The sequence below is a fragment of the Fringilla coelebs genome (genome assembly GCF_963513975.1).
Source record: "Fringilla coelebs genome assembly, chromosome: 1".
NCBI classification, from domain to species: Eukaryota; Metazoa; Chordata; class Aves; order Passeriformes; family Fringillidae; genus Fringilla; species Fringilla coelebs.
Window position 1 is genome coordinate 95,445,478 of NC_140028.1, and position 24,771 is coordinate 95,470,248.

Consider the following 24,771-nt stretch of genomic DNA (forward strand, 5'->3'; position numbering starts at 1 on the left):
CGCTGCACTTATCAAGAGCACTCAGCCTGGGTTCACAAAGCAAAATCCTGTTGAACTAATTTGCTATCTTCCTGTGGGGAAGTCACCCACACGAAGGATGAAGAGACAGAAGTGGATGTAATTTCCCTAGGTTTTTGTAAAGTTTTTGATGCTGTCCATCACAGCATCCTCTGGGACAAATTTTCCAGCTGTGGGATGAGTGAGTTCATGGTGCACTGGGTGAAGATCTGGCTGAAGGACAGAGCTCAAGGGTTGCGGTGAACAGGGCCACATCTGGCTGGTGCCTGGTCACAGCAGTGTTCCTCAGGGCTCCATTCCAGGGCTGGTTCTGTTCAAGATATCTCTCAGTGATCTGAATGCAGAAATTGAATGCATCATTAGCAAGTTTGCTGATGATTCCAAACTGGGAAGTGCTGCGGGCGCTCCTGAAGGACAGGAGGCGTTGCAGAGGGAGAGATTGGAGCATTGGGCAGTGATAACTAGCATGAAACGAAGCAAAAACAGAGAGAAGTGGCAGTAACAACTCTTTAAAATTATTATTTTGTAAATGATTGGTCATTATTATAATATATAATCATCTTGGGTGTCTGTGTAATGAAAAATATGTAGAAATTGAAATAAATTTAAGGAAAACTTTTAAAGATCAGTTGGTAGCAAAACTACTTGTCACAACAGATTTAAGCTTAATGTGGCACAATTCCTAAATCAAGACCGAATTTTTATTTAAGAAAAATGGCCCAAAATGAAAAAAAAAAAAGAAAAGGTAATAGTTCATCTGATATTTGGGTTATCTATTTATTTACATAAACTAATATTAGAATTGCTGCTTTAAAAAAATGTGAATGCAGGCATAAAAATGTTAGAGGAATTATATTTGGAAGCTCTTCAACAAATACTAAAACTTCTTTGTGTCAACTCCAACGGTCGACCCTCAACTTAATATTTCACCACCTGCTATATTTTACCACAGTAAACACAAGAACACAAGAAGACCCTGCAAGAAGCGGCCTTAAACACTTGAACTAAACACATACAATGTGGAAATTTTATGTTAAATTTCTGTCATTTATGACACAGTGTGTTTACTGGTAAAAAGAAGCTGTCATGACTGTAGTTTCAAGCAATAAAAAGAATTACTTTTTGATGTAGGAGTCTCAAGGCAAGAGGAAGGAAAGGTCATTATTTATTTTTTGCTTAGAAAAATCTGTGGTGGATGTTGAAGTAGGAATGTTAATCAATAAAAATGTACTGCCAGATGATTATTTAGAAACGTACCAACAAATAGAGCAAGTATTCCAGTAGCTCACAGGATTTCAAATGGGTGACCTATGTAATTCCAATTTCTAGAATCACACAGAATCCAGGTTACACACTGCCTTACAAATACCATATGTTTCAAAGCCCAGATTTTCCTGTTCTTGGACCTAAAAGATTAGGCATGTGATCCACCTGTTATACAGACCTCCTCTCTGCTGACTTCTGGCAAAACACCAGCACCAGAGCCATCTTCTTCTCTTAACATTTTCTGTGTGACAGTGGTAGACTCACTGTTGCTTTGTCCAGTTTCCATGACAGCTACATCTAAATAAAAGAATCACTTATTAATGAGACAGCAAAACAAAACCTGCTCAGAGGTATTTATCAGAGACAGATGCTACTAGTTTTATGAAAAAAGGAATTATTCAGATTATGACTAAAATACATTCCAAATATTAATATTAGTCATGTTACAACTTTGAAAATTTTAAAAGAAAGGAAAAAAAAGGAGAAAGGTGAGAGTAAAATTACAAAACATGTCCATTTTAATATCCAGAACTGTATTGCATTATCATGTTTTCCTCAAGCTCTAGTCTAATTGTTGCCTATTTGTCATCCATGTAACACAAAAAAATGAGAATTAATTACAACAGGTACTGTCTGAAGTATGTGTGGAGTTAAAATAGCAACATTGTCTTTGGCCTTAGTAGTATATTTAGCTTTTTTTCTTCTTTTCTAGGAGCATCCTGAAGTTTTCCTAGCAGTGGAGAACAGGATTCCTCACAGCATTATGTTTGCTCTCATTGCTTTGCTGCCTACACTTGCACCCAAAACACCCCATGGGTGTTCTAGGCACATTCACAACCTTTGCAGGCAATAGGAGTAATAAATAGTTGTTTATTCCTTGGCAGGATTCAGTTTTACTGAAAGGCTGTGCTTTACTGTACAAGTGGTTAAATAAATATCCATCTTAGAACCCTTTTAAAGGTGCTGTGTGGTTCTAGAGCCAGCAGGACTGTTTGCACAGGTATGGCTCAAGGGGTGCCATGATTCTCACCAACCTGAGCTGGACGAGGAAGATTTTTCTCCTTTCATTAACACTTGAACTTTATTTTTTTTTTCCTAAATTGTCACAGCAGCAGCTCCTCAGGTCACTTTCTTAGTTTAATACAAGTACTTTTAAAAAAAGATGTTAAAATATGAACTACAATTCTGTAACTGAAACTTCCACACTGCAGAAGGGTAAATCCATTCTCTGCATGTTTAACAACAGTGAGTCTGAGATAAGCCCCTATATGGAGGGAGAAGTGAGAGATGTTTTGAACAGTGGTTGTAGTTGCTACCCCTTACCTTTGCTGCTATTAATAAATTGCAATTTAACAAACTGCACTTTCAAAGACCAAATGTTTGATGTGCCAATTCTTTTCTGGCACACAGGATGTCCAAAACCATAGGATTTTTCTTTCCTGGCAGCACTCAAAATATGACAGTGGCTTTCCATACACAGGGAAATGACAGACTCAAAACCAGAGAATGTAAACGACCCCACCCCCCCAAAAAAAAGCCCCAAAACTTGAGGCAGTGCCTTGTTCTTTAAATTTAGCTGTTTCTGAGGTTTCTTCTGATCTGTGATTTCCAGAGAAATCATTCTCTTCCAAATAAGCCAATATGGTTGGGGGGGCTTCCACTGGCTCAGCCAACGTATCTTCAGGCTAAAAAAAAAAAAAAATCCCAAAGAACAGTTTAGAGTAAAGGCTTATCACATGTTTTAAAGGAAGAATCACTACATTGCCTTCCTCAAAGCACAGTCATCAGAGCTACCACATCTGTGAAGCAAACCAGAATTCTGAGAAAAAACACTGTAGTGCCTTTGGGATCCATTCCTCCAAAGCAAGGGATGTACACTCGAGAAACACATAGAGAGGGAGGAAACCACAAGCAACATGCACTTGTCAGAGACTGTATTTTCAGGCAGGACCTTTGGCTTGGTCCATTCCACCTTGGTTCATTTCAGCTTAGTATTGCTTTACATACTAAAGTGTCTTTATTTCAACCCACGGGTTTTTTGACTTCTCTTCCAATTCTATGCCCGTCCCACTGGTGGCGTGTGACAGTGTTCACAGGGGTCCCAGGATGAGGGAAGAGACAAGGATGTTGACTCCATGTTCAGAAAGCTTGATTTATTGTTTTATGATATATATTATATTTAAACTATACTAAAAGAATAGAAGAAAGGATTTCATCAGAAGGCTTAGCTAAGAATAGAAAAAGAGTGAATACCAAAGGCTTGTCTCTGACCGAGCCAGCTGGATTGTGACTGGACATTAATTAGAAACAACCACGTGAGACCAATCACAGATCCACCTGTTGCATTGTAAAGCAGCAAAAAAATCATTATTTACATTTTGTTCCTGAGGCCTCTCAGCTTCTCAGGAGAAAAAATCCTAAGGAAAGGATTTTTCAGAAAATATCATGGCTACAGTGAGGCAATGAGGAAATGGCTGTGTGGTGTTTAGTGGCCAGCTGGGATTGAATCACATCTTTCATAAGGAGGAATAAAAGCCAAAAATTCTACTATTGCTGTGTGTAATTTTGAATAGTGCAGTAATTATGAAGATTCTTCAACAGAAGCTAAAAACAATAGCTAAAAGAATGGATATTTTTCTGGATAGAGAAGCTAGACATATTTCCTGAATGAGCTACAGTTTAATCCGAATGAGAAAAAGTCAAGACACAGTAAGATTTCCTGGATTAAATTTTGTGGTGTGATGTAAAATGCAGAGGAGTCATCAAGCACTAGGGCAATTTTGCTGCCATTTGGAAAAACCCTACCTGGCTGCAAAAATTCAGGAAAAGTAAAGTGTGAATCTTGCATCCAGTGAGGAATTACCCCACGCAGCAGTACCAGCTGGGGCCAGCTGCCTGTCTTTTGATCCCTTAGTGGAAGATGGGAGAGCAAGGACTGCCTCAAGAAGGCTCAGAATTATCTTATCAATGTGTAGAAGATCTTTGTAAGAGGGAGTAAAGAAGACAGAACCAGAGCCTTCTCTGTAGCCAGTGAAGGAAAAGGAGACAATGGACGCATATTGAAAAACAAGAAATTCAGGCTATATGTCAGGAGAAAATCTACATTGAAACAGAGAGGCTGTGGAGTCTCCATTCTTGAGGAAATCCAAAACCAAGTGGCACTGAACAACCTGCTTAGTGAGCAATCTGCTGCATTCTGCTCTGCTTTGAAAAGGGACTAGGAGAGGGCAATTTTCAAAGGTCCCTTTCAAACTCAGCTGTCTGTGACTCTGCACAAAGCACAAGGCAGGCCAAAATGAGTTTGGTGAGCTATATGTAAAAGACAAAAATTAATAAAATTTTATTCAAACACATCAGGAGCAGGAGGCTGGGTCAATACTTAAGTTATAAAAAGAGGGATCAGAGAATTTGAAGTCTATAATAGAAATAAAAAAGGTTTTCTTCCATTCATGTAGACCCTAGAAGAGTTAAAATTCTTGCAGAAAAATATTCTTGGGAAGCTCAGCAGTGGATATGACTAAAATGGAAGTCTTTGTATGAAAAGGGTTGGAAACACAGTAAGTGAATGACAGGAGACCACAACCAGAAAGTATTTGCCTATGGGTTCTGTAAGATTCAACAGTGAAGTGTGTACAATATCAGACAAATGTGAACATAGTTTCTGTGAAGACATTTCTCAGAAGACAACTGATTTTCTCTAAAGGAGAACCAACGAGAACTTGTATTTTAAAAAACAATGTTCGACACAAGCAGCATGGAAAGCTTCATTGTGTGGAATGGACTAAAATATTTAAGCCTTAACATTTAAGTCTTAATAAAACAAAGGCTTTAAGCCTTTGTACCTTAATATTTAAGGTACAAAAATTGAGGAGGACACAATGTGTTGGAAATCTCTAAAAGTGGTAAGAAACAGTTGTTTACTCTGTTATCCAGTCAATTAACCCCCAAATGAGAGCTGCAGTCAGCATGCTCAGAAGGGCAAGAAAAAGGTGCACAAAACCTTTTTGTGCATTAAATTATCTAAATGTCATTAAATTATCTAAGGAATTATGCAGCAGGAATCAGAGGACGGTAAAATTCTCATGTGTTAAAAAAATCCCAAACAACAAAGCAAGAAATTCAAGGATGAATGACTCAGATGAGTTCTACTAACCACATATAGTCTTGGTGCAAGCATTTCCTGAGATAAAAGTTAGTAGAGAGTAAGAGTGTTCCCAGGAAGTGTCAGATATACTTTCCCAATCTTCTATTATACTCTTCCCAAGATCTTGGGATCGCTTCCCAAGATCTGGTTGCTGATTGTTGTCAAATATACCAGATTTTTTATCTGGCACTGTGCAATCATTCTCATGGATGGGTGCACATTGTACTCATGGGAGCCTTTGGAAATTGCCAAATATCAAAGCTATTCATCAAATCCAGACCCCACCCTTTAAAAGAGTAATATTAAAACAGAATTTTAAAGTAGATAAATCAAATAAATTTACCCTCATGGGAAGACGGGAAGGTGCAAGGGCTTCTTGTGCCTCAGAACTGTCATGTTCTTGAATGCTGCCATTGCCACTGCTGTCCCCTGAAGCCTGTGCAAAACCCAATTATTGTGAGGAAGTTCATAAAAGCCAGGGAAAAAAGCATGATCTCCAAGGAATTGTCTATTTAATGCAGAAAAATGCTCCTTTTTTTGACTGGTGAAGCCTCTGTGTCATTATGATACTAACTTATTTCAATACTTACAGCATTCCATGAAAATGACCCTTCAGAAAAATAAAAGCCATAGTTCATTTCCTGAAAGCTCTTTTAGACAAAACAAAATGATACTTTTTGAAAAAATAGGTTTGAGGGTTGTACAGGAAACAAAATCCACCCCACAGATTGTTTTGAGTATGATACAACGTTTCCAAGAAAAAAAATTCCACATTTAGTGTAATGAAAGATGTCAAATGGAAATTTACTTTGAAATTTCTGAGGCACTGAGGTAGTGTTTATATGAATACTTACATAAGGGTCATCATCTTCACAATGATCTTCAGTAGCCCTTGGGTCAGATTTGATTGTCAGATGTTGAATGGAGCCCTACATGGAACACCAAAAACATTTCAAGGAAGTAATATTTTAGGTAGCATGTGTGAAGGGCAGTGAGGGTGGAGGGGTGGGAAATAAACAAATCAAAAAAATGCCCTAAATTGTGTTCTGATTTACTGGATAAATGGTCTAAAGTATAAAATTTCATGATAGTAATCCAAATTTAAGATAAAAATATGTTCACAAATTTTTCTTTTGCAAAATGTAGAGCAAACGGAAGCTGCCGGAACATAATGACTGTCGTGTCCCAATGACACTATGATCACCACACTGCATTGTTAGTGCCCCAGCTGAAGAATTATGGATTATGTCACACTGCAAAAAACTCTGGGTTTTTTACGTAAGAAGTGCATTGCAGCTCCAGAAGTGGCATGTGAAAACCCTAAAAATGGAGACAAAGGATGGGAAGGGATGAATAAGTCCCTTTGTCCCCAATAAGTGACAAAGTGAGTCAGGAAGAAACCAGTTTAAAACTTTCCAGAACGGAAATAAAGGAGATGGATTTTCTGATAATAATTGTTTCTTTTTTCAGAGTCACAAACTGTACTTCTCAGTCTGACATGCTAAAGGAGCAGTAGCAATTTCATTTAAAAACATTTAATTACTGTTTGTGCAAAGACTCAAAGTGCTTTAAGAAATGTGGGTGTTATTTCCTTATTACAAGATCTCACAGAGTTAGACATGATGCATATTGGAGCACAAAGATATTCAAGTCGAGAACCTGTTTCCATATAACACACAACCTAGAATATTTTAGAAAATAATAAAATTTTTGATTCTATCTTTAAAAATCCTCTAATTTATCTGCCTTTGAAGACTATGAAACTCATGTGCTTAGTGCCTCCTGAGTTTGCTGGACTTCTGAGGCCATAACTCTGTAATCTCAACATCCTATTTCTCTCAAAACTTGATGGGCAACTCAGATATTGAATGATGTCAGACTGACTGAACAGTTCACTGAAAAATCATACATGAAAGGAGGCACAACCAATCAAGCTGCATCCTGGAAGTGATATTTTTTTTCACAGTACAAGTGAATCACATTTGGAGAACACATTTTTCTCCTCTTGCTCTAATCTGTGGCCCTGGATGATAAAGAAAGCAAAATGGAGAGCTCTAATGTTTCCCAAGTGTTATTGCTAGCCGAGTCCTCCAACTAGAAAAATCATGGACCAGTCTGCATGATAGGGGTGGTAGGTATGTGATATTTACTCCCTCTCTGGGTCTCGTAGCTGCTGCTGCCTTCCCTGTGAAAACTAGTTTGCAGCATCTGGCATCATCAGTGATTCAGCTGTACTTGGCTGTTGTCTGGTTTCTTCTTTTCTTTACAAGCATCAGGGCTAGATTTTCCTTTGGTTTCAATAGAACTGATGATAGTTATGTCCCTTTGTGTCTGACAGCCACAGCCTTAGACACATGAATTCCCATTAGCCAGAGCAAACCAACATCTGACATCTATTCATTTGCACAATCTGCTATGATTTGTTTCTGTTTTGGGCAATTAATGTAAACAGTTCTTGGCATAGAAACAGAGTTTGAGTGAGGTTCAAGCATTTAGTTTTTCTACTCAAAAGCAATTGTGACATATGATGCAAGAAGAAATAAAGGCACGAGAACCTAGACTACAAGTCACAATTAGTGCTAATGAAGCACTCAGAGTATTGGCTGAAATTTATGTACTTGATATAGCATACAGAGCAGCTTGTTTCTGTGGAAATGCATTACAGTGTCATCCACCATGCATTTCTGTCATCATATTTACAGATTTATTGCTGATCATCTCAGCAAGTGATCATCGCATGTGTTTTCCAGGTGGGATAATGTTCTGAGTTTCAACATGTGGGTGAGGGTCTGTATTCTATTGCCATCTGTTAGAGGTGGGGCAGTTATCTTCTGTTAATTGGGCTGTTTTTCTTTATCTCTTCTACAAACCACTCCTCCCACCAGGGAGGTATCTTCTGTTTATGGACCATTGAGCCTCCCTGCATGACTGATAGAATCACATCATCCCCTTGTGAGATGCTCTGCCCAGGGGGAGGAGCCAAGCTCTCCTACCTGGATATAATCTGAGATTTGGAACACCAGTCAGCCTTTTCCCAATGGATTCCCAGAGGAGCAGCTTTCTTTTCCACTGGATTCCCAGAGGAAGACCAAGCCCATCTACACCACCACTGGGCCTTCAGAGGAAAAAGACACCCTTCTGCAGGATCACTGCTCCAACAGAACCACACCTGTCACTGCAGGAGGGCTGCAGCCACAATCCCAATTGGACTGCTACCAACACCCTGACCAACAGGGTGTCAGGTTGTGTCCTGACTCTGTCTGTGTTGTTTTGTATTACTGCCTTGTTTATTTTATTCTTTCTTTTCTTCCCTAATAAAGAACTGTTATTCTTGCTCCCGTATCTTTGCCTGAGAGCCCCTTAATTTCAAAATTATAACAATTCAGAGGGAGGGGGGGTTTACATATTTTATTTCAGGGGAAGCTCCTGCCTTCCTTAGCAGACACCTGTCTTTTTCAAACCGAGACAGATACCAAAGTGGTTTCCTCTTCTTGAATGTTTCTCAATCCTACTTAGTGATTCACAGGCATTCACAATACTCCAGTCCTCCTACTTGCCTAAGAAAGGTAGCACCAACATGCAGTTTTGCTACATGTCACTTTCCACCCTTTATTTCCTGATAATCCATATAGGTGATTCTAGGTGCTTAGACTAGTCAGACAAATGATAAAAGTACATTAAACTTGCTGCTTACCAGGTGGAGCTCACAACCTGCCAGTATGCCTGAATTTTGGAAAGAACATCTTTATTCCCTAAAGAAAAAGATCCACTCTGTTTTGTGCTGCTGTTTGACTAATTTAGAGGAGACATTAACCTCACAAAACACAGTACAAGTTCTGAAGTACAGGAAATACAAAAATAAGACAGACAAAATGTGACATTTTCCTTTCCATTTGACAGAGTTGATCTCACACACAGTGTCTGCTCTCAGTGGCTAAGAATTTCAGTCAGGATGCAGCAGAAAGGATGCTTGCACTCAATCTAAGAAGGCTTGACAGCCTTCTTGTAGTGGTTTTGGTGCATTCTATTTCCTAAAGCACCTGATAAGCTTCAAATAACAAATAAATTGTAAAAATACACCCTTATCTTCCAACTATCTTTACCTTTGATGACATCATTCTCCTTCTGATGTTGAATATGAATACCTAACTAATAAGAATTTAAATCATTGGCTTAATAGTATTCTCAGAAATTTAGAAAATTAATTATCTGAAATCTGTCCTTCTTAGAAAGGCCATAAAAAATTATGTGACATATTTACTTTGAAATTTCTAATATTCAAACTGAAGATTGGGCTTAATATATGGACTATTAATAAAATTCTGAGGCTCTCAGAACATTTGTGTATTAAACCAGAGGTTATATAACTTCACTGTCCAAACCCTAGGTAGGTATGGAAAATACAAGCTGTAAGATTGACCTTCACTTGGGATATAACCACATCAAGCAGGACTTCTTGTGTAGGGAGTACATGCATTAAACACCGAGGTTATCAGACAGCACTTACTGTGAACTTTTCCAGTCCAGTGGCTCCTGCATTGCCAACAAATATGCCAGAGCCAGATTCAAATACCAAGGCTCGAGCAGGCCTTTGAAACTGAAGCCTCTGATACTCTTCACAGTCCATGAACAGAGCAATATCACTTCCCTCAACAGTCACTGTAAATTTATTCCACCTGTTAGTCATCACTGGCACTTTAAAGGAAGCAGCCTCTCGGGAGATATGGGATCCAGGCTCTGTGTAGTACATGATTATCCTCTGGGTGCTGTCATCAACTGGTGAAATCCTCAGCCCCAGGTAGATTGTCTTCTGGAAGGCGTCTGTTATTGCAAAGAGCACTCCTCCGCGATCGCTGTTTGGCTTCACGGTCACCACGACAGCGAAGTCTCTGTAGAAGGGCGATGGAATGATAGCGCTGGTCAGCCGGCCGATGTTGGAATCAGGACCAAAGCTGTAAGCTGGGAACCCTCCATAGCCCGTGACAAAGTAGACAGAAGGAGGAAGAGGCACTCCTATTAACTCCGTGAGGTCGAGGTGTCCTTTCGAGCCTCGTTCTGTACATGAGAAAAAAAATGTTATTTGTCCTCGAGGTACAGAGCGCATTTGATTCACACGATTTGAGAAAGGCCTGAAAAGCTGAAATGCAGTGTTTTTATACCAGGGACATACTTCTGGTACTTCAGGCCACAGTCCAGGTAGTGCTTAAACACATTTAGCTATGTACACATTTGTCCTTTGACTAACGGAGATTACTCGTATGCTAAAGGAAGGCACGTGTAAACATTTGGTGAAATTGAACAGCAACAAGTATTTCCTGCAACATATATTTACTTCAGCTGTCCATAAACTGCAAAAAATGCTGAATGTGCTTGCATAGTGAATTCAGTGGAAAATGAGCAACATTTGATTTCTTAAATATAATGATATCCTTTTTTCTCAAAAAAACATCAATATTTCTCTACAAACATCATGGCACAGTTTCACCAAAGACGCTAAAATTTACAGTGGGTTTGCTTTATCCCTTGCAGTTACCTATGTCTACAACAGAGGTTAGATTTTATTTATGCCCTATTTTCACATTTATCTCCTAAATTGCACCGCATACATAACAAATACTGTTCAGCAACCAAAACTCAGTTTTAAAAGGAGAGTATTTACGCCTTGGCAAAAAGGCAGAATTATGTATCTCTGCCAAACATGCCCAGAGAGACAACTCCTACCAGGTAATGGAGCAGCAATGACAATAGCTAAGTATCTGCGCCCAATTTTAACTAGAACTTTGGGGAGGCACACTCTAGCAACATACCAGAAATACAGCTACCAATTTTCTTCTTCTAAGAAGTAAAAGCAAGCAAGAAAAGATAACATTTTTAATCATAATGACCAATTCAGATCTGAATCTATACAGAAATCCTCTTTCAATTTTTAAAATTACTGTTACCTGTGACCATAACAGCTATATAGGCTGAATAAATCCAAATGGATCATTAATGGAAAAGGTATGACAGTCCATCTGAACACCACAAGCAAAATGAAAAACTGCTTGAAATACCTGATTAAAATCAGGCAAAAGAAAAGAATCCTATTCTTTGCTCTGTAAACTGGCAAGCTGGTTCTAATGAAGAGTTGGAGAGCTTATTCAGCTGCAATGTACTTCTGCTATTCATTGCTCATATGCAGTACCAGCCTGGAATATGCATGGCAAAGGGTTTTCCATTGTACAAATGGCTTTGCAAAGAAATTGTAAAATGTTCTTCCTGTGCCAAAGATGAGATAGCACAGTTGAAATAAATCCTAACCTATCTTATTCTCTGTACTTTATAATCATAGAATCAAAAAAGTTGGAAAAAATCTCCAGGATCACGGAGTCCAAATGTTACCCCAGCCCACCCGTGTTCACCACTAAACCATGTCCACAACTGCCACATCCACACACCTTTGGAGCACTTCCAAGGGGAGCTCATTAACTGAAAAAAAGGCTGATGTGCTTCATACAGAAACTATTGCCTTGAAATATTTTTGAAAGTATAGATGTTTTGTTTAGAAAAACTAGCTCCTCATCCAGAAACCAAATCCCTCTGGCACTTTTAAATCCTTTGCCAGATAGATTTTTTTCCCCCACTCCCAACAGCTTAAAAAGTGGATATACATATTTTCTGGCCAAACATAGCTAACAATATTTTGATTGTGAGTCTAATATTGGGTCCTGTTTCCTATTCACGCATACAAACACATAAAGAAACCTGCACTACAAACAAAATACATAAGCCATTACACAAGGGTAAGAAGTGATCTTGAGGGATAACGTAGGAACTGTACACTGATACCAAAGCTACAACCAAAGAGTCATGGTAAAGCAACCAAGAAAGGAGATGGGCAATATCTAAGATGTTCAGGAATCAGGCTTGGACAGCAGGATGCATCCTAGGAGAGAAATCAATAAATGCAACTGTAGTTTTCACATTTCCCATTCTCAAGGGAAGATTTAGTGATTGGGAAGGAGCCATCCATTCTCCCCACACAATGTGTGGATCTGCAGTCCAGTTGCAGTTTCCCAAGTCACCCAACAGTCACAGACAGAGCCCCAAACACGAGCTCTTTTAGCCTCTGAGACAAACAAAAGGTGGCAGCAAAGACAGCAAAGAGTCAGGAATTTTCATTTGAGTAAAATAAGTCAGAAGGGACAGGAAGAGTCTGGGGTAGAAGCTTGCACCTATCTGCTGCAGAAAATCAAAATGGAACAAGAAGTGTCCCGCCAAATTCCATGCTTACAGCTCATACCCAGCTCTTAGTGGATTTATGAGCACCTAGAGACACAGTTAAAAGCAGAATTCAGACCTACAGCCACAGGTTTTCAATTGTGTCTGACAAAATTTATGTGTCTCTAATGCTCCATTTATTGTTAGAATAAAAATACTCTCTTATTCCCTTACGCAAATAGATAAATGCTATGCTATTTTAAGTACCTGTAAGCCAGCAGAGAACTATGTTGCATAAGAATAGTTTTGTTTCAAACATGACTAAGGCACTGGATATTGGGGAGAATCCAGAATTCGTCCCATTTTTATCCATGCTTCCTAGACCCGGGGCACTGGAAGCTGTACTACAGAAGCAGCTTTAACATCAGCTGTATTTTAGCTCAACAAGCATAACCCCGTAAATTGGGATGGTGCTTTTATAATTTAGAGCTATCAGCTGTGCTGTACTTTGCATTTGTTACTATTTGTTACTGTCTGTCATAGTTGGAATTGTTATGGAATTTGCTGATAGCTGGCCATTCCCACTGAGTAGCTTCAGGGACTGTTTGAGAAGCACCAGTGTGCAGTAAAAATCATCCAGTAGGTCAGTGTATGGAGTGTTTCAAGACTGCAGACTACAATGGTAGGGATGGTAGGTTGTTGGGTTTTTTTCTTTTATTCCTTGTTTTTTGATGTAATTACTTAGGCAGGGTGGAATTTCAAATCTGTGGGATCTAAAATGCTTTTTCATTGCTTACAAGGGTTTAAGTAGAGGAAAGAAAAAAAAAAAAACAACCTGCTTGGAGGCCTATTACATTTGTTTTAGATGTTGAGGCACAAACACCCTGCTTATATGTTATGAAAGGGAATGGAAACAGAGAAAGGTCCTCATTCATATAATTTAAGTCATTACACTGTGACTTTTTGGTCAGGAGCCTCCTTTCAGGTGCAGTTTCTGGCACCCGCAGCGCTGCCTCTGGGCTGTGCACTTGTGTTATGTCATCCTGGTTGCCTCCTCCTCATGTTTTCCCTCATGGAGCAGGGTAGCCCCAGTGCTGGGCCTAGTGCAAAACCCTTGGATAATCAAGCTGCAAAATGGAATAAGAGAATTCTTTGGGTTGGAAAGGACCTTCAAAGCCAAATATTTCCAGCCCCTCTGCCATGGGCGTGGACACCTGGACCGGGTTGTTCAGAGCCCCATCAAACCCAGCCTTGAACACTTCCAGAGGTTGGGCATCCAAAGCTTCTCTGGGCAACCTGTGCCAGTGCCCCACCACCCTTGTAAGTAAGGAATGTCTTCCTAACATCTGATCTAAACCTACCCTTCCATTTTTGTGTCTGACCACTACATGCCCTTGGGAAAAGTCCCTCTCCAGCTCTCTTGCAGGCCCCTTTAGGTACTGGAACTTGCTATAAAGTCTCCTGAAAGCTTTCTCTTCTCCAGAGAAGATGCTATATCAGGATGCTACATCAAAAGCTACTCCAGGAATACGATAGAGTCCAGAATTTTCTTCCAAATAGTAATTTAAAACTCGAGATTATTCACTGGGAGTAGGGTATTTGTGTTTTCTCTCATATAAAACCTGGAATGCCCACAGTCCCCGTTTCTGGTACACCTCACTTCAACACAACCTAACTTCAAAGGTGGCATAAAGCACACTGTCACACAGACTTTGGGAAACTACCACAACAGAATCAAAGGCTACAGGGTTACAGATAAGGACACTGCTTGTCAGTCTACTTTTATCCACGGTTTCACCACTAGAAAATAGAAGCAGAGTTCAAAGGCAAGGCCCTCACCTCTGACACAGACAGAATTACCCATCTCAGCCTAATTTTAAAATATGCAGTTCCCGTGTTCTGAGTCTGAAAAAAAAAGAAGTATTGGTAAGTCCTTTGTGCAAAAGAACACGACTGGCAGTGGTGTGGTCAGACCAACCCAAATAATCACACTACTGCAAGACAAACACACTGCTCTTGCCTTCCTCTCTGTGAGAAGATGCTTGAGCTGAACATTTCAACTACATGAATCCAAAGACTGAAGTTACAGATGTTTGTTTGTTGTATTTGGCCCCAACCACTGACACTTTAGCAGTAATATTCATCCAGCTGATATTTTAAGGATTGTCCCATTTAGGTTTTCTATTATGTTTTTAGCTAGAAATGCCTGTTAAGAATTATTCGGGTAAATCAGCTGCCACATTTAGCCCAGTTCTGCTCCAGGTTAATGAACCATGATGGGTACATCAGGGTCAAAATAACATGCTCTAGTGTGTTGCTATTTGCTAAATATAAGAAGTCAACCCCTCTGTTGCTAAGACTAGGATAGCTGGTTTTAACTCACTAAAGGGAGGGCTTGTGTGGCTCTACACAGATGGGAGTGGGATGGGCGCTGGCTTTTGAATTAAATTATTATTTTCCCTTTGTTTCTAGCTTCACTTTCCCCCTGTTCCTCTTCAGACCCTAATTGGAGCTGCTCCTGGCCCATGCCCGTAAAACTCCATTCACTCCATGGTCATTGAGTCTCATCCTGTGCAACAACAGCTCATTCCACTGCTGTCCACTGCTGCATGAGCCTTGCTGGCAGCTCCTCTCCATGCTCTTTTAAGGAAATGAGATAAAAGCAATATTCTACTGGGGCTTTCATATCCAAACCAAGCTCAGAGCAGCCAAGATCAGGCACTTTTCTGTCTGCAAACTTGAGCCAAGGTGACCTTGCTTCCCTGTCCTCTTCCCATCCAAATTATGATAAATTCCAGGTTGTAAGCTCCCTTTCCAGCAGCATAAAGAAACCATCTCTGTCTCAGTGGTGCAGTGCCTCTGCTGTCTCTACTCTGCATTCAAGGAGATGCTGTCACTGTAACAGAACATTATTTTATACAGAGTGCAGTTACGATGTGCAGTAAGAGAATTACTTCTTCCCTGCTGCCAAAGTGCTTTTACTTTGAACTAACAAGAAATATTTAGAGCAATACCATTAAGCAGAGAAGGATTTCCACATCTAGCAAATAAAATTTAATCAAGTACTGCAGAGATAAAAAGAAGGGGAATATTGTAACACAGTCCCAGATGTGCTGCATGAAATGGAAGAGGCCAGCATCATTGCTGCTACCAGGAAAAACAGCACTGGCTCTGCTTGGACACATTTTTAGCTGCCATTAATACAGTGTTGGAAAACATGGATAGAATATATTGGTATTAAAGGCTGCAGCATTTCCTTCCAGATGCCTCAGGAAACCTCAGGAGCGCTTCCTGGTGGTGTTGCACACCTGGAGGTCAGGCTGCAGCCAGCAGGAGCTGGGGTGCTCGCTGACACGCCAGAGCAGGGCCGGCATTCCTTTGAGAAAACCGCTTCCCAACACTTTCCCCCTGCTCCTGCTTTAACGTCATTGCCATCCTGCCCTCTACCGGGCGAAAGAGCTTTAATATAGTTAATTAAATAGACATCTATTTTGCACAAAATACTGTTTGGGGGCTCCCCCCAGTCCCCCTTTTATCTTGTTTGAGAAACTATGTTTCATTTCAATGCTTTCAAACTAACCACCACCACCAACAACATACTGTCTTCTATACAATCAGTTTTTCTGGTTTTCCTTTTTTTATTTTTTTCCTGATCTAATATTGCACTATTTTCTTATTGTTTTGTCAGTGGTTCTTCTAGAAGACCTTCTACATATTTTTGGGCACCTTTTTTTTGTACATAAACCCAAGGCTTTTTAATGTGTACTTAATGAACTGTTCTCCTATAATGACAAAAATCTATGTTTTAAACGCACTGCTTTCCTTGAGCCACAGCAGTAGATAATAAAAAATACAGCATATACACTAAATACTCATTGTCCTTCTTTCCTTACAAACAAATGAGAGGAAAAAGTGGGAAATATTCAGCCATTCAACTCCAGTGGTGAGGCAAAGCTAACTGAGCTGTTAACCAGGTCAAGAGACTGAAAGCACTATCTGGAAACTCAGAGTCCTTTTTCTCTTTCTGAGTTTGCAGCCCCCCGACAGTGAGGACTGTAAAGCAAGCATGGACTTGCTCTACTCCTACCGTGCCAGGTTCGCACTCTACTTATGAGGCCTTTAGAGCCATTTAATTACCTGTGAAAAGGATCCTTTTTCTCATGCTAATCCTTTGGGGATGTATCAGGCCCATTAATTTCAAGACATTTTTCTTTACAGTTGCATATATTCCATATATTCCATATGAATTAGTGGAAAAAGCAAAGGCAAATAGCACAGAAGCCCTTCATGGAAAAAGATTTTCAGACTTGCTAGGACATCCAGACTCCTAAAGATAACTCAACCAAGCTAACCTGTGTAAGATTTACAGAGTCTGCATCAAATATTGCAGCTGTTCAACAGCAGGCACCTGTGACCAGGCTGGACACTGACTTTCTGAAATAAATGAAATAAAGCCTGTGGTGATGCACGTGTGTGACTGTGAGTGAGCAGTGTGGTTGCCAGCTAGAGAGACAAGCAGCCCCCAAGGACTGCAGGAGAGCAGGAGCTTTTGCATTTCACCACTAGGAAGCAACACAGCGCTTCATAAATCAGATGGGAGCTTTGGCTGAGGAGGACAGTGCTCATGAATCACCAGTGTCAGTGTCTGCTGTGCAAGCTCTTCTGCAGCATCTAAGCTAGGATGTTTTAATTTCCATTACGCGTCTAACAAAGCAGATGTGAATTATCACGCTACCCTTCTTCTTTCACAATGACCTTGAAAATCAGACAAAGTACATTGTCTTCTGTGTATTTTCTTGGGGGGATTGGGGGGTGGGGGAGTTATATTGCTGTTCTTGTTTTCTCTTTCCCTCTCTCTTTTTTTATCTTGAATTTTAAGGGAGAAAATTATCAACACCCCCAATGCAAAAAAAAAAAAAAAAGTATTTCTAAGATGATGAAGACAGTTCACTTTTAAAATTCTGGCAGAGGGAGCTGATGCTCTTAGATTTAACAGTTGTACATGCCAGCAGAGAGTCTCTGCCCAAATGTGGAAAAACAGACACTGGCATAGTCTGGCACACTGACCTGAATATAAATTCTCATCCCATATAAAGAGGTTGAATGGGAAGCGAGGATAGAGAGCACTTAATCAGCATCTCCTGCAGATGCCCCTGCTGTCTTTGCCAGACCCTGCCTCCACTGCAAGGTTTTGTCATAGAATAGGGGCATAAGAAAGATATGGACAGGAGGGATTTGTGAGTTACAATTTTCTCAATGAAAATTAGAAACCTTCAGCCAGAAATGCTCCTTTGCTCCTCACACCTGAATGACCTGCACACTGCCTTCTCCCTGTGTTTCCCATGAGCATCATGCCTTCCTGCTTTTCCTCTGACACTGTGAATGACCCAGGAAGGTCTCTCTTGCCAGGAAATCCTGCTCCTGACAATCATGTACATCGTCAGTGCCTGTGTCACGCTCCCTGCCCACGCCACTGTCAGGACATCTGTTCCATCACAACAGTAAAAGTCTGTATGTTCAGTGAGCCCTTGTATGCTGGGTGCAGTTTGCTCTTGCAAGCAGACCCTGCCCAAGAGCACCCAAGGACAAGCATCATCTCCAATAATGCTGGAAAACACGGCATCAGATTTTAAGCACAGCATTATAAGACCTTCCTCACACAGCTAAGCTGAGAGTAGAAAACCACTTCATTCCAGTTCAGACTAGGTGACAACAGAAAAATATAAATATTGCAATAATTGAGGTTATGTTTTGGACTTCTTGTTTTGGTCTTTGTTGTTTTGGGGTTTTGTTATTGTTGTTTTTTATTTTTAAAAATTAGGGGCTATAAACCCAGTAAAATAATGAACAATACAGGATTTTTTATGCATCCCTGACTCTTCCACAGCACTTTGAGACCTGGTGGACAGTGTGTCTCTCTCAGGTGACTAAGCTCTCCATCCTTTTATGCTAAGCAACAGAAGTCGATATTCTATTACTAATGTTTCATTTTCCAGTCCTCAGGAGGACTTCTATTGTCTTCCAGGAGCATCCCTTTCATATATGTTTTTAAATTTATGCACCTGATATTTATAACCTCCTTTTTTCCTTCTAAATATATTCTTATGTATTCTTTACACTATTGGACTTAGTAGCTAATAGATTTGATTTATAAAAAAACAGGATTCAGAGAAGTTAAAAACCAATTGTGAGCTAGATGATATGGGAACAGTAAATACTAGAAGTGTCTTGTGTTGAACATTAACATTTCTGACAGATAAATGCTTTTATAGCATGAATGCACCAGTAAAAACATAGAAATAAAATCTAGCCAACATCCTTCTTTTTCCATCTTCTTATTTCCCAAGAATTTCATTTCCCAAGAGCTGTGTTACAGTACTTTTATATCTTAGTATAAATCACATATGCTTTTATTATGCTCCTGGTTTTTTGCCCTTCCCCAGTGAACACACTGAATTTTAAAAAAAGTTGATTGATTTTAAACAAGATATCATAAAAATGTCATCTCCAGTCAAAAAGCTTTAGGTTGAAATCCTGGCTAAAGTCCTAAGTGAAAGACCTTCTGGTTTTACAACGATTACTTGATATAAATTCCTAGAATTTTGTGTTATGATTGGATTCTGTTGCCAGGAAAGGGTAAGCACTCACTAAAGCTTTTCCAGCATTTAAGGCATCTTATGCAAATATGCTGTTTTTCCAAACAGTCCCTCTCTAAGTGGAGACACAAGTATGTTTCCCACCCTTGCTCTGTTCCTGATCCATGAAGTTTGTAAGGATTTAATGGCCATCAGGCCTCTGTGTCTTTGTCAGATTTGGTGCATAGAAGTTCGGGCTCAAATCAGACTCAGAAATCACTGCACAGACACGTGCTGCAATAATGTGTGCATTATTTCCTAGTGAAACCAAGTTAAACTCAAAGCATCCCTGTAATACCTGCCTGCAGATATCCTCTTAAACACAAATATAATGGGTTCTTTTTTTCAGCTCAGTGGAGTAACAAATTTTACTCCTTACAAACCACAGATTTCCCACTAGGGGCCTCACACATGGTCCCATGCAACAGTAAACTAAGCAAATCTGGTTTCAGCTACCTGACTTCATAAACAAATATTTTGCCAAGTATCTTTTAGAGGAATTGCTATTTTTATTAAGAAGAATATAAAAGTTTCCTTTAGAGGACAAAGGAAGTAAAATGAGATGCTGGATATAGGTATTTTACCCCCTTCATACAGATGGAGAATGCCGTACAGTGACTTTACTTTCACACAGCTTCAAATATGCACAGCCTCATACATTACATTATCCATGTTTTTGGGACTTTTTCACAACCAGAAACTCTGGAAGTTCAGATAAAAGCCTCAGATATAGACCTACTCACTGCTGTCTCAGTCAAATAGTTCAAAAAACATCAATCACTTCTACCAACAAGATCTATAATTTTTTTTTTCACTGACATACTACCGTGGAACACCAATAAACTGCTGACTTTTTTCCAAAAAGGCATCATGAAGAAAGTGACCATGCTATGAAATGGGTTATTCTATATAGATGATGACCAGGAGTCTTTCCTTATGGTGTAGCTGGATTTTCAGGCATGTATTCCCCCTTTTCACTCCTCCTTGTCTACCAATCATCACAAGTTGAGAAACTTGAGAGAGATGAAACAACCTTTCACCCTGATTCAAAGCTGCATTTCTCTTGTGTATTTCCATGGAAATATGGCAGGAACCGTGTGGCAACACTGGAACAGCCCCATTGATGAGACCTTCCAGAAATGCAGTTCAGTTTTAGTCAGGATCCAGTATGTAAATAAGATCTTTATGTATCAAATCTTGAGTTATCTAGCTGTGACATCACTGATCACTGCCTGGTGAGTAAATCAGAGAGACCAGATTGACAGATCACAATTAGCTATAAGAACACTGACTCAAAGGGAAGTAGAAGATAATACATTTTCTAGCTTGGTAACATTAATTTTAACAGGTTTACTATCATGCAGAATTATTGATCTAATTCTGATGCGTGGGCAGCTTCTTGCCCTCATGAGCAGTTCTCCACTGCTTGTATACAATGTGAGTTAATCAATAGCTTCTGTCTAGAATAACTGAAACATCTGTTGTATTTTATTCAGGATTTAAAGCTGTATGAACAAAGAGGGGAAAAGAATTTTTTTTTAAAATCACACAGAGAATATATTATGTTTTACATATGCATGGCCAAAAATAATTTCATTTCCTCCAGAGTATTTAGAGACTAGAAGAAGTCTTATTCTTGGTAAATACTATATTTTTAGTTCACTCAAATGTTATTTGAGACAAGAGGTGAAAATAGAGAAAGAGATAAAAGTAGCATACACCAGTAATTCTTAGCTCTTGATACTTGATATGCAGTTGAAAGTCTTTCCCAGAGAAGTCTTAACTGCATACTGTTCCTAACTTGGAAAATATAGCTGATTTACATCTGCACCCAATATTTATAAATCCATTTAAAATGTGTTGGCATATTGGCCTTCTGCTTTTAAAAAGCTGATTGACACAAAATATTGTTCTTTTGGCTTAAATTTCAAAGGTTACTTTCTCAAGGCCATTAGTGTTGTGATAAGAATGAGTGATGTTCTTAGAATTTATTGTGTTTTTCTTAATGCCCATTAGAACCGAAGATTCAGAAAGTCAAAAACACAAACTCACATAATAAGCAACAAAGCACAATGCTATTGGCATTTTTTGGCTTTGATTATATGCTTTGCTCTGTACTTTCACTGTCTGAACCTTCATTTGTATTTTGACTCTGGTTGCACCAGTTTCACTCATGATAAGCACAGCTGTGTGTTAGTAATAGGACAACTATGTTGCGTAAAATTTTAATTAGAGCTGAATTAAAGCATGCCTTTTGGTGGGTCAGACTCCAACAGAAGTCACCAGGTAGTGGAAATTACAGCATCACGCAGCCTAAAGGCTGTGTTTTCCATGTTCCAAGCAGTGAGCTCTCCAGACCTTTCAGCTGTCTTCTCTCACCTCCTTTTTCTTCCACCATCAGCGGGAATCACCGTCCTCCTCCAACATTCCCTATATAGTCAAATACCACCTCATCTTTGTTCTTTGTTTAGCAGCTTCTTGGCAAAACCACTGGACAAAGACATGCCGTCCACTGTGCTGAGCTGCAGCTTCAGGAGGCATTTTTCCAACTGCAGGCTTTATGACAAATCTTACAGGCAGTGCTGTCACCCTTTTCCCTGAGAACGTACCACAGCTTAATCTTGTTCTCTGGCACATGCAGCACATACTGCCAGACCTGTGAGCAGTAATGAGCTGGTACAAGCCAACAGGCACCAAAGTCCTCAGTCTCTTCTGAGTCTGTCCACATTCTTGTCAACAAAAATGTCACAGTAACCATCCAAAACTCCCACTCTGTCTCCCATTCCCTACTTACATTCACAGACCTATCAAGAAAATTTAAGGTGAACAGGATCTAATTATCCTCCCCCTTATCAATCTTTGAAAAGAATTTTATTCTTATATGGTCTATTTTTTTTTTTTTTCAAAAAATACCAACGTACACTTTTCTGGGCATGTGGCAATTAACGTGACTGCTCTGGAATCGTAGAGATAACCTGTTCTTCTGGCATCCATAGATCACAAATCCTGCTGACAAAAACCTCAATATGTTCAGGTTCGTTCCCTGGAGGCTGAACATTAGGGCTTCAGTTTGCATTCAGTGAGCTTTGACCTTCTCTGTACATGCTACTCTGTGCACAAAATTCAGCAGTATTAAAAAGTATTCAAAGAACAGCAGAATCATGCTGTAATAGGTTAAACCTGAAACAGTTATGAAAACTGAGGAAAAGATATTGCTGTTAAACAGCTTTTTGACTCTCAGGAGCTCTGGACATACAGTCAAAAAAAGAAGTGTAAGTAGTTTTCACATGGGATGAATCATGGTAGCTCTGTTGCTTTTAGTACAGCAATGACAATTTTACATAATACAGCAGCCACTCTCAATACCCAAATTGAGACTGCAAGTGTGGAAACACATGTTTGATGGCAAACCCAAACTTGTAGGCATCAGTTATTTCATCACTTTCCTATTTAATCATCACACTCTTGTTAAAATGCTAAGTACATTCCATAGAAACATAAATTCCAATTTGGCATGATCACGGCAGCTGAACGCAGGGGGTATAAACAGAACGCTGAAATTTGCAATGCAGAGATTGAAAGATCCATCCCCAAGAACTTTTCCATATGGATTAGCTTCCTTGTGAGCCAGGTCAGTTCCCAGTGGTCTGTCTGGCAGCTGCATTGCTTGCTTTGGAGCAACACCAAGGAACTAGCTGATACAGCCTGTGAGGTCATATGCAGGGGCTCTTCTGTTATTTTGAAGTAAGGAAAAGAATCACAAAATTATTTTGGCTTATAAAAGGCAAATACAGGACTTCAGACTCAACGGGGCAAGAGGCTTATCTTGGATCTGACAGGATGTCTCTTTCTGCAGCTGAAATTTTGTGGTTCTGTTACATGACCGCATAGCCAAAGTCACACAGATATTAATGTATTTGGCTACACTCTCATATCTGCAATCTGAACATCTGCAGTGACCTGAAGTAACCTAGGGAGTTCTGGTAGGCCAGAAAATAAAGACAGGTTTTAAAAACCACTTAGTAGACAGCTAGAACTGTGTCCCAGAAGAGGTTCTGTGCCAGACTGAAAGGGAGCAAACAGAAAGATGCACATTCTGATCAGCAGGAAAAAACAGTGCTCAAAAGGAATACCAGAAATACTGTCAGTATCTTTATCACATCCATCTTACTTGGCAATTTTTGGTGGTTAATAGCAACTGCTAATAACTATAAAAAGTAATATCTACTTAGAGACACAGTTAATGGCAGATCTGGTAGTAACAAACAATCTACTTATGAAGCAGTGCTGTATTTGAATGGCAACATAATACATATACATATAAAAGAATGGATGTTTTCACCATCGTCCTTCCTTTTAAGACTTTTCTTCATAAACACTTTTGGAGAAAGTGGTGCCCTCATCTATTGGCTTGATCACAGGGTCAAAGACTTCAGGATGTAGCAAAGAACTCCTTGCAAGCAAAGGAGGAATGAGCTGTAAAGAACCTGACAGAGCTTCTTTATATATATTCATATTTTTACATGCACTCACACATATGTTTTCCAGAGGAAATGTGGCTAGAGAAAAGAGAGCTTGCATCCTTTGAAGTCTCTCATATTTGTAGCTATAAGAGGCAACTTTCTCAAAGAAGTGCCAATGATCTGACACACAGATCGGACTCATTATCATAATCTTACTAATTTATATAAAACCATGAAGCCAGGATGGAAAGAGGATGGAGCCAAGCGCTTTACAGTGGTGCTCATGGACTAGAAAAGAGGTGATGGGCACAAACTGAAACACAGGAAACCCTCTGAGCATGAGGGAACCCTTTCTCACCCTGAGGATGACTACACACTGACACAGGTTATGCAGGGAGTTTGTGGAATCTCCTTCCTCGAAGGTATTAAAAAATGGTCTGGACATGATCCTGGGCAACAGGTGAGCAGGGAGACTAGACCAGATGACTTCTAGAAGTCCCCTTCAACCTATAAATGGACTATAAAATATTTATTTTCCCCATTTTTTTTTTGTCCTTTACTTTCAATGCTTTTCATAGTGAAAAGACCCACTGATTGACTTCCCACTTGGAAGCATCACTTTACTAACATAATTGTTATGTCATTTAACATAATGTGCCGCTAAGGAAAAATTGTCTAAAAACCAAAGACTGAATAAATCTTGTTGTGCAAACAGCCAGACTGCTCAGGTAGTTAACCAGGATAGCAGGTGATGCACCAAAAGCCTACAAGCCTGAACTCTCTAGTTGATCAAAGCTGCTGAGGTACATGTGTGTGTAGACACGTTTCTACATAAAAATACACTTTTATGAAAAATTAACTTATCTTGTTGTCACTATATAATGATAAAAAATTTCTTTCTGACACTACATGAACAAAACATGGAAGTGTGACAAATTAATTCAAATTATGCAATCACTCTGGAATTCCCATAAACATTAAAGCAGTATGTGGTAGCAGATTTTTTTTTTTTTGAACAAGAGCTGCTCAGTCTAGTTTGGAAGCA

General features: G+C 39.5%; 1 protein-coding gene across 1 annotated transcript in view; it reads right to left on the bottom strand.

Moving 5' to 3' along the window:
* Positions 1–24,771, bottom strand: part of LOC311154451 (collagen alpha-1(XV) chain-like) — a gene marked incomplete at both ends in the record, with an annotated part of 133,419 nt that overhangs the window by 66,607 nt on the left and 42,041 nt on the right. Inside the window, 5 exons of the mRNA XM_084206981.1 lie at positions 1,463–1,581; positions 2,843–2,969; positions 5,772–5,864; positions 6,283–6,357; positions 9,936–10,483. Coding sequence (XP_084063107.1) covers positions 1,463–1,581; positions 2,843–2,969; positions 5,772–5,864; positions 6,283–6,357; positions 9,936–10,483 — 962 coding nt within the window. The remainder of the gene's footprint in view (positions 1–1,462; positions 1,582–2,842; positions 2,970–5,771; positions 5,865–6,282; positions 6,358–9,935; positions 10,484–24,771) is intronic.